Below are 10,141 nucleotides of genomic sequence, written 5' to 3'. Positions count from 1 at the left end.
TTCCCAAGTGATCTTGCCCACCCACTGGCTTTGGTTGAAGCCGAGCATCTTTTCGGTGTTGCACAGCGTGCGGAAAAAGTTAACACAGCAGGCCTGAACTTCTCTCCTTGTAAAGGCCTGCTTCAAGGACGGCGCTCGGCTGGCACCTGGAAACTTTTGAAATTTCACGAGGGTTCTCACCACTCTCTAAATGATGTGTGGCTCACTGTGCCTCAACTGTTCAGATAAGCGCTCTGGTTTATGCCAAACACCTGCTTTTCTTTTGGGAGTCTGGAAGCTGGGTATGTGCCAGGCAGCCCAACTTGGCTGACCATGCGTACCAGCCCCCAGTAAAAACCCTGGGCACTCAACCTCTAATAATGAACTTCTCTGGGTTATCACAAGCCATGATGGGGGAATTAAGCGTGTCCTGTGTGACTCCACTGGGAGAGGACCCTTGGAAGCTTGTGCCCGGTCTCTCCTGAACTTTGCCCCGGGCACCCATTTCTCTTTGCTGATTGTGCTCTGTATCTTTCTCCCTATTAGATTCCCTGGAAGAAACCATAGCTGTGTATACAACCGTATGCTGAGACTGAGAGTCCTCCCAGCAAACCCTGGGGTCTGAGTGGTCTTGGGGACACCCAACACAGATACATGAACTTCATCATGAACAGTCCAACTCTCCGATGTCCTTACCTCATCACCATTTATCTTAAAGTCAGATGGAAGCACCAGGTAGAAATGCTTCTGGCTGCAAGTAACCACACTGTCAAATAACAGTGTCTTGAGTACACAGGTTATTTTCCTCCTTCAAGGTTGCTAGTGTTAGTTCAGTAGCTCACTTATGTCGAGCCAGGTTAGAGTGCCTGTGGCTCTGTGGACTGACCCTGAGGTCTCAAGGTGGTGGCCACAGTTCCAACTGATGCATCTGGATGTGGTGGCCTCTGCAGCTGGAAGGGCTCAGCTGGAGCAAGAGCCCCCCAACCTTGGCATTTCCGGCAACTTTGACATTTCCGGGTGACTCAGGTCATTGACCAGGGCTTTCGGTTCTCTAGCCCCCACCTTGTTTATACCCCAGGCTTTCTCTCCTCAGTCAGGTCAGGGCCCCCCTCAAATTTGAACACCACTTTACAGACTTTCAGCTGTTTCAGGCCTTGAATTTGGGACCTGGGTGGGCGTGGAAAGAGCTTGGGGTGGTCTGGAGTTGCTCTGGGGATACAGAGAATCTCCGTCCCCTCCCTCCCCCAGCAGGAGACACTAGCTCCGCCTGTTTGTGGGGAACAAGGGTCAGGGGGAGCCGGGAGCCTCAGCCTTCCCGGGGAGGCAGCAGAGCCCTGCAGACTCACATGAAACCCCTGTGGTAGAAGCCAACGTTTACTCACCTCAATTCTCCACTGCCACTATCCTGGCATGAGTCCTCATCACTGCTCACCTCGGCTACTGCAGGGCCTCCGGACTGATCCACTTGCTTCCACCCTTGCCCCCACCTCCAAATCTGTTCTCTTCACAGCACCCAGAGGGGTCCTCACACAACCAAATTGGAGCGTGTCCCTCCCCTGCTCAAACCAGTGACTCACCTCTTACTCAGAAAAAGCCTAAGTCAGGGTGCCTGCGTGGCTCAGTAGGTTGTGTCCGACTTCTGGCTCAGTTCATGATCTCACGATTTGTGAGTTCGAACCCCACATTGGGCTCTCTGCTGTCAGCACAGAGCCTGGAGTCTGCTTCGGATCCTCTGTGCCCCGCTCTGTCTGCCCCTCCCCCCTTTCTCTCTCAAAAACAGACATTAAAAAAAGAAAAAGCCCGAGTCTTCACTGTGGCCATAAAGCCTCATCTACACATTCTGGTCCAGCCATACCAGCCTCTTCAGTGGTCCTTCTGGCACACTCCAGCCTCTGCCTTTGCATTGCCTTTTCCTCTCTGCCTAGAATGTTCTCTCCCACACACCATGGCTCCCTCTCACTTCATTCAGGTCTTTAAATTTCACCACCTTCCCTGATCACAGCACCAAAAAGAGCACAACATCTCACTCTTGTGCCTCGGCCTGCTGTCCTGACTTTCTTTTCCCTCACAGCACTGATCCTGAGCTGACCTGGGATATATTTTTGTCTATTATCTACCTGCGCTAGAACGTAAGCCCCACGAAGGCAGGGATTTCTGTCTGTTGAGGTTACAGCTACACCCCCAGTGCCTACAACAGTTCCCAGTGCACAGTAGGTGCTCGATGTTTGTCTACTGAAGGGCTGTGCAAAACGTTTATGGTGGCGCCTAGGACACAGCAGGCATTCAATAAATGGTTGCTAAGTGAATGAAGAAATCAGTGCATGAATGCGGAAGTGAACCCCATTCCAACTTGGGTCCTACAGATTCCCTTTTGCCCGATCCCAACCCCAGCAGACCTGGGAGCCAGCCATCGACACAACCACAGAAACTTTATTTACAAACACAAGGCAGGAAGTGGACGGGGAGGTGGACACAGCAGGGCCGGAAGGCACCTACTTCTGCTCCCGCCTCCAGACGATGACCATGCCGCTGGCGTCGCTGGAAGCCAGCAGGCTCTCATCACAGTTGAAGCTGACGTCCAGCACAGGTGCGCTGTGGCCCTGCAGCTTGTTGACAGCGGCCTTGGCTGCTCGCTCCACATCAAAGAAGTGCACACACATGTCCTCGCTGCCCGTCACTGCCCGGACAAGAGGGAGAGGACCTCGGGAGATGTTGCAGGAGGAAGCGGGGTGCCCAGGGTGTGAAGCCCCAGTGTGGTGTGGGGAGGTGTGGGGAGGTGTGGGAGGGACTGTCCCTAGACAGGGGTCACCTGGCTGTTTTAGTCCTGCGTCCAGAGTGTGAGGTCTCTGAGCTGTTTGGGGGTGGGGGGTGCTGTGTCTCATGCCATGAGGATTCTAAGCTGTTTAGGGGTCTTCATTCAAAGTGGGAAGCTGCTGGGATGGGAGAGTTCTCAAGGCCCAGAAAGTCTGGGCACCTGGGGGTTGTGATATCTGAGCCAGATCAGCAGGAGCTCTGGTCCCTGCCCCTCCCTGGCCCCCCATATGCCCCGACCCTGGGGAACTCACCCACACAGGCCCCCTGGCGGAAGGACATGAGGGGACAGAAGATGCTGCGAACAGGGTGTGAGCCCTGCTCGATGGGGAAGCTTCTCTTCAGCTGCAGGGTCCCCTCGTTGTCCACCACCCTGAGGGGAGGGTTAGAGCAGATCAGGGCGTGGAACCTCAGCTCTGGATGGCGATGCATGGCGGGGAGGGGGGCCTGTCTGTGCCCCTGCGCCTGAGTTCTTCTCAAGGTTCACACAACCCAGTTTTGAGATGACCGTGTATACCTACCTACGAAGCATGGGCTGCTGTGTGAGCTCGTGACAGTTTGGAAACTACCTGTTGGTGTAGACGGGGAGCCTCTGCAGTGTGTTGTTCACTGGTTTCTCTTTCTAGGGGTTTCTAAGAGATCCTGGTGTTAAGACAGGCACAGAGAGGAAGGGGCTGACCAGACTAGATATCCCTGCACTGCAGAATACGACAAGGCCATTCAAAAGAGTGAACCAACAGCACTGTAGGTGACTTGGGGGCATTTCCACAGCATCATCTGGGGAGAAAAGTGAGCCGTGGAAAAGGATGTAGGAGCCCGCTCCTGTAAAACAATGACCCTCCCCCGGAAATGTGTGGATGGGTGTGCACACCTAGAATTACAGGGGAGAGAACAAAATATAGGAAGGTACTTCCAGAGTTGTTATCAGGCTCTACCACAGCAAGTGGCAGGAAGAAGGAGGACGGAAGGGAGAGGATGGGGGAAATAGCCAAAAACTTGGGAGTATACCTAAATTAAGAACTATAGGGGCTCCTGGGTGTCTCCGTCGGTTAAGCATCCAACTCGTGGTTTTGGTTCAGGTCATGATCTCACAGTTCGTGAGCCTGAGCCTCAAGTCATGGTCTGCGCTGACAGTGCAGAGGCTGCTTGGGATTCTCCCTCTCCCCTCTCTCTCTGCCCCTACCCCACTTGCTCTCTCTCTCTCAAAAATAAATAAACAAAAAAAAATATAGATATGCGTGTGTGTGTGTGTGTGAATTTTTTTAAAAGAGTAGAAAAATAAAACAATAAACTAAAAGCATCCTGTTGGGCAGTGGTTTTCGGACATCACTGGACAGCACTTGGGGAACTTTTCAATGTACCAATGCCCGGTCCTGCCCCAGAGCTTCTGGAATCGATGGCCTGGATTGGGGCCTGGCCAGGATTTTGTGAAGCCCTTCAGGTCATTCCAGCATGGGCTGCAAACTGCATTTGGGTAACATGTCATACATCAGCAGGGATGGTAAACTCCTCCACTCAAAAAAATAAAAAAAAATAAAAAAAGATGGGGCACCTGGGTGGCTCAGTCGGTTAAGCGTCCGACTTCGGCTCAGATCATGATCTTACAGTTTGTGGGTTTAACACAATCAAAAAAGAAGAAAAAAGGAAGGAAGGAAGGAAGGAAGGAATGAGAACAGACCTCTGCTTTCAGGGGGGCCCAGTCTATGCTATGCCTCACGTTGGTCATCTGTGAAATGAACGCGATGACAGCACCTTCCTCACAGGGCTGTTGTGGATTAAATGAAGTGGTACATATGAGGTGCTCCAACAGGGCCTGGTGCCAGCAACTGCCACGTAAGCACCAGCGACTTCTGCCATTGCTACTACCATCGCTATCATCATTATTGTAAGGAGACCAGGCTTCTCCACTCACTGAACTTAACCTGATGGAGGAGACAGGCTTTTGGGCCCTACGAGGAGACGGTGCTCCCGTCCCGGGCTGATGGAGGCGGTGGGCCCTGCATCTCCAGGCAGCCCAGACAGGGAAGACCCACCTATAGAGCAACAGCTTGTTGAGGCAAGCGTTGATGAGTAGCGAGGGGTCCCGGGCCTCGCGGCTGACCCAGGAGCGGGCAGAGATGCTGGTCACAGGGCTACCCTCATGCACCACCAGACGCTTGGCTTTGGTCAGTTTCCCTGTAATAGCGGAGGAAGGGGAGGCAAAGGTGAGGGTGAGGGCCCATGCACTGGGCCGAGGGGGAGTGCGAATACCTGGATGCAGGCCTGGGACCTGCCTACCTGTGGCCATGTCAAAAAGGAAGGAGAAAACACTGCCGCGGTCATCTCCTGCCCAGAGTAGCCGGCCAGGGGCATCAAAGGACAGAGCGAGAACCCGGCCCGTCAGCTTGCTGGAGCCACCCTTCACTTTCTTGCCCGTGGAGATGTTCATAACGTGCACGTTGTGCTTGGCATTCCCCACCTGTGGGTGAGATCTGTGTGCTGTCATCCTGCTCTCAGCCAGTCCCTCCTCGAGTCTGACCATAATGGAGCCACTGTGGATGGGACCGGCTGGTTCCTACTGGACTCTAACCCCAGTGGGGCTGTGGGAGGTAGACTAAAAGGTGACCCAGGCCTGTGATCCTTCAGAGCCAGCCCGTCTTGCAACCTAACCAGGATAGACAGCTGCTCCCGGACTAACGGGGTCTCAGACCCATAATGCTGCCCCTGAGGCAGCACCCCCTGTGACAGGCAAACCACAGGGCCATCCTAGGCTGGTAATAATAGCCGGTCTGCTTCCTGCCTGGTCCTTGCTGGACACTTGCCCACACTGGGGCTGGTGCTGCAGCAGAAAGGATCCCAGTGCATAAGCTCATGCAGCCGGTCCCCTCTAGGCCCCTCAGGGCCAGGCCAGATTTTCACTTCCTTCCCCCATCCTCTGACTCTCCATCCTGGGGTCAGACCGCAGGATGACCCTGCCACTGAGAGTGGCAGGACCGCTGCCACTGAGACTAGCCTTCTGACTAGTCACCCTGATCCCCAGCCAACAGCCCCTGCACTTGGAAAATGGCAGCACTGCTGTTGACAGGACCGAAAGGGCTACCAGAACTGGCACTCGGCCTCCTGACCAGTCCCCACTGGAGTCTATCATAGCAAGGTCACCCCAAGCCAAGAACCGCGTCCCCATTCTGACTCATTTCCCTCTGAGTCTGACCACAGGGGGACTTTGGTGATGGACTGGAGGGGACCGCCCTGACCCTCAGACAGATTCCCTGGGACAGCTCTCCCGGCCCAGCATCCCCGCCCTCAGTGAGTGGACACCCTGGGGCCTGACCACAGTGAGGTTGTTGTTGACCGGCTGGAAGGTGCAGCAGAGCAATTCGGCGCCATCGGGGTCAGGAATCTCCCGGATGCAGCGGCCGTCTTCAGAGGCCCAGATGCGCATGGTAGCATCGAGTGAGGTGGACACAAGGATGTCGTTGGAGAGGGACCAGGCAAAGTCGGAGACGCCGCGGGTGTGGCCCCGCAGTACACGGAGCACGGTGGGCGGGGCAGGCACCAGCTGGCACAGTGAGATGCTGCCGTCGAGGGAACAGCAGGCCAGGCGGTGCCGGTCGTCATTGGCGAAGCGCACTCTTGGCACTGCAATGCCAAGGAGCCGTTCGTGGGACTCAGCACGCTCACCAGGTGCTTTCATTTACATAAGGCTCTTACGTGTGGGCCAGGGGCCCGGACCCACCACGCCAAGCACAATGGCCTCAGAAAAGGGCTTTCCTTGGCTGGGGAAGGGAGTTGGAACCCCAGAAGGCCCTTTTCCAAAAGCTCCCTACACCTCAGCAAGCACTTTACAATTACCAAGGTCTCGGCAGTTTGCAAAACCCGTGCGGCCTTTTGCAAGGAGATTTCTCTGTAAACGTTCTGAACTCTTCCAAGCAACTCACAACCCCAGAAGCCTTCTGCAAAGTCCTCTTTTAAGCTGCTGAGCCCTTTTATGGTAGATAAAATACCTGAGATTTTGCACAGAGCTTTACTTTGCAGAGAGCTTTTAGGTTTGCAAAAAGTGGTTTTTTTTTTTAAGATTTTTAAAATAATCTCGGGTGGGGGAGAGGGGGAAATGGGTGATGGGCATTGGGAGGGCACTTGGGATGAGCAGTGGGTGTTGTATTTAAGCGATGAATCATAGGCATCTACCCCCAAAACCAAGAACACACTGTATATACTAGGCTCACTCAGCTGGCCCCTGTATGGACCTATATGGTAACACTGTATGTCAGCCAACTTGACAATAAATTATATCCAAAAAAAAAAAATAGTAATCTCTGTACCCAATGTGGGACCCGAACCCACAACCCCGAGATCAAGAGTCGTATGCTCCATCAATTGAGCCAGGCAGGCACCTCCACAAAAAGCTTTATGGATCGCAATTCCTCCTTCGGAGGTGGGCCAGAGACTTTGCATTCCAGAAACAGATGCACTGAATAGTTGTCACAGTTTAGGCAAATGCATGGTGATGCGACCCGCTACCGGGGCTGGCTTACCTGCCTCATCCACGTGCTGGTCGAAGACATGGTACATGCCCGCAAACGCATAGTTCTCACTCAGTGATGTGTCCCCAGCCATGGCTCGACTTGCTTCTGCTGCTGATGTGGGTACCACGCTGCCAGGGGGCCTGGGCCCCAATGGGAGTGGGAGATAATGTGAGGTGCCTGTTAGCATTGTCTGCTGTTGCCCCATGGCCCTTCCCCCCCCCCACAAAGCCCCAGCTCACAGCTGCCCCTGGGGCATACCTGTCCTCATAGACAGCACGGTTCATCTGTGCCTGCAGCTGGTAGGAGCCTCGGCTGACGGAACGGCGGTGCCCACGAGCCCCCAGGGCCCGAGGATCATCCTCAAAGTCCTGCAAACAGAGGGTCATGGTGGGCACATCTTAAAAGAAGCCCCCAGGAACTTATGGGGTCTGGGGTCTTGAAAATATGCCTAGAACCAGATCCCTTCTCACCCTAGCCACTGCCACCACCATTGCTTGGACTACTGTGGTGGCTTCTGTGCTGTTCTCCTGCTTGCCCCCTTCCCCCACTCAGTGGATACTCAATAAATGTTCTGTGAAGAAAGAATGAACACTTTCCCCAAAAAAACACTCAGCTCAGTCTCTTGCTTCATTCAAATCTCAGCTCAACTGTCACTTCCTTGGAGACTTTCCTGATCATCCCCATCAAAAATAGCTTCCCTCTGTCCTTCACACCAGTCTCATTTTATCCCCCAAGTCTGCTTTATTTTTCCATCTTAGCACTCCTCACTATAAGCCACGTTAATTATTGAACTTGTTTATCTGATTTGGTATGCCTATTGCACTATTTATCCTGTTTATTGCCCATTTATCAACCTGCTTATCTTGTTTATTGTCTGTTTACTGACTTTAGATTATCTCTTTTTGCTCTATGGTCATCCAAGAGCCTAGAACAGTGCCTTGCACTTAGCAGGTGCTTGACAAGTCGGCTGAGTGAATGTATATGGAGGTAGGTGGTATTTATGGCAGCAGCGTGGGGTGGAGCTCACCTCCATGCGGTCAAGGGTAGTTCGGCTGCTGCGGACGATGCTGTTGCTATAAGCACGAGCACTGCCTGGCTCGGAGAGGGGCCCGTATCGCTGGCCTAGCAGCTGCCCACGCAGCCTCAGGTACTGCCGACGCAGTGCCGGGGGGTGCCCAGCCTTGGCATTCTCCCGCAGTAGCTGGCTGCGCCGACGGATATACTGTGTCCGAAACTGTGGAAACGTTGGTGTGCGGTATGCGTTGTACCTATGATGGCAGGAGGCAGGATGGGCAGCAGGCACAGGACAGAGGGAATCAATCAGCTCAAGGGACAGGGAAAGAGAATGAGGTGTGTGGCAGTGAGAGGTCAGGATGGCAAATGATCAGCAGCGGTGATGGGGGTCCCTCTGGTGCTGTGAGGAGGGTGGGTCTACAGTAATAAAGGGCATGATGATGAGGTCAGTGTGGGGGCAATGGAGGCCGTCTGAAGCTTTGTTGGATTTGGGATGTGGTGACCGAGTCAGTGTAGACAACAACACGTGTCAGGGTGACATGGTGATGGGGGTTAGTGTGGGGCAACGGTGGAGGTCAGTATGGGATGGTGATGGGGTCAGACTGGGGAAGTGATGATGGTAAGAGAAGTCTGCGGGGGGGGGGGCAATGGTGGGGAACAGGATGTCACTAGCCTGAGCTCCAACACCCCCTCCCAAAGGCTCTGGAAGCACAGCCTCTTGACGCATGCCCACATCTGACCGCACTTTCCAAGCATGCTCTTTACGACCCTCCGGCCAGCTCTTCTCTCTGCGGGCAAGCCCCCACACCCTGCTACTGCGCATGCTCACCTCCGGCATGCCCACGCAGCCGCATAAGGCAAGTTCTCCGCCCAGCCTCACTTATCGCCATTGCGCATGCACCCCAGTAACTTCCGTTCCCATGGGCTTCGACCCCACGCCTCACCTCGCGTCTACTGCTAAGACCTGCTGCCACACCGCGGCCATTCCCCGGCCTCCTCTTCCGGCCTGTCCGCCCGCGGGAGCCTGCAGGATAAGGGCCTGGAATGTCAGCGTTTCAAGTGAAAGGACTTAGTTCCTCCCCTTCTGCCAGATGACCGTTGCCATAGACACTTAGTCCCTCTATGCCGGGACGTCGCGAAGTAGCACCCGGCAGTTAGCATGGTCATCACCCCAGCCCTGCCCTCCCCGGGCAGCTCCCGGAAGATTCACACCAGCGATTCAGATCTGATCCCGCCCCTCCCCGGTCGCCATAGCGACGCCCCACCCCCGGTCTAGCAATCATTGGCACTCTCCATCCATCTTCTTGCCCCCCGCCCCCCGCCTTCCCTTTTTGGGTTCAAGAGCAGGGCCCGGGATCAGAGACCACCTCCGGGGCTGCCTCCGGCTCTTGAGGCCCCCGGGGCGGCCCTGAGACCAGTGTCACCCTTTTCTTGTGTCTCTCTTCTCCCTCTCTCAGGCTTCAGGCAAGATGGCCGCCCACTGCCAGGAAGAGCTGTCAAGCGCAGAGCGAATGGATAGCAATCCTTCGCAGGGCGTGGGAGAACCACGCAGGCGCACTAAGGGACAGCTGCTTCCGGCACAGGATGGAGGCTCCACCCCTCAAGTTCTGTCCTCCGCGGGTCTGTAATGACGTTTTTGGTATACCCAAGAATAATGTTCAGGGGCCAGAGAGTGCGAATCATTCAGTAAAAATTAGAAATACGACTTTCCTTTGAAAGCGTGGTATAAGCTGCTTTTTTAGCATCACAATCTTGGCCAAACAAGATTTGAAGCACAGAATCAAAAATAAGCACACATGCAGAGGCTCCTAGAATGTTCTTCAGTTCTTAAA

General features: G+C 54.4%; 1 protein-coding gene across 5 annotated transcripts; it reads right to left on the bottom strand.

Moving 5' to 3' along the window:
• Positions 1-2,389: 2,389 nt before the first annotated feature.
• Positions 2,390-9,820, bottom strand: WDR13 (WD repeat domain 13). 5 transcript variants are annotated; one of them, XM_049643791.1, is made up of 10 exons: positions 9,734-9,820; positions 9,254-9,333; positions 8,323-8,563; positions 7,554-7,663; positions 7,305-7,435; positions 6,101-6,408; positions 5,068-5,248; positions 4,824-4,965; positions 3,045-3,163; positions 2,390-2,656 (listed from the first exon to the last, which is right to left on the bottom strand). In XM_049643791.1, the coding sequence occupies exons 2-10, from the start codon at positions 9,292-9,294 to the stop codon at positions 2,472-2,474; spliced, it is 1,458 nt and encodes a 485-aa protein (XP_049499748.1). In that variant the 5' UTR covers positions 9,295-9,333; positions 9,734-9,820; the 3' UTR covers positions 2,390-2,471. The 5 variants fall into 5 exon arrangements, with proteins under 5 accessions (XP_049499748.1, XP_049499747.1, XP_049499746.1 ...); XM_049643790.1 differs by having other exon boundaries at positions 9,689-9,816; XM_049643789.1 differs by having other exon boundaries at positions 9,677-9,815.
• Between the last annotated feature and the right edge of the window lie 321 nt (positions 9,821-10,141).

The sequence above is a fragment of the Panthera uncia genome, chromosome X, assembly GCF_023721935.1.
Source record: "Panthera uncia isolate 11264 chromosome X, Puncia_PCG_1.0, whole genome shotgun sequence".
In the NCBI taxonomy this organism is placed as follows: Eukaryota; Metazoa; Chordata; class Mammalia; order Carnivora; family Felidae; genus Panthera; species Panthera uncia.
The sequence above is the reverse complement of the archived record's forward strand: the minus strand, read 5'-3'. Positions and strand labels throughout refer to the sequence as shown.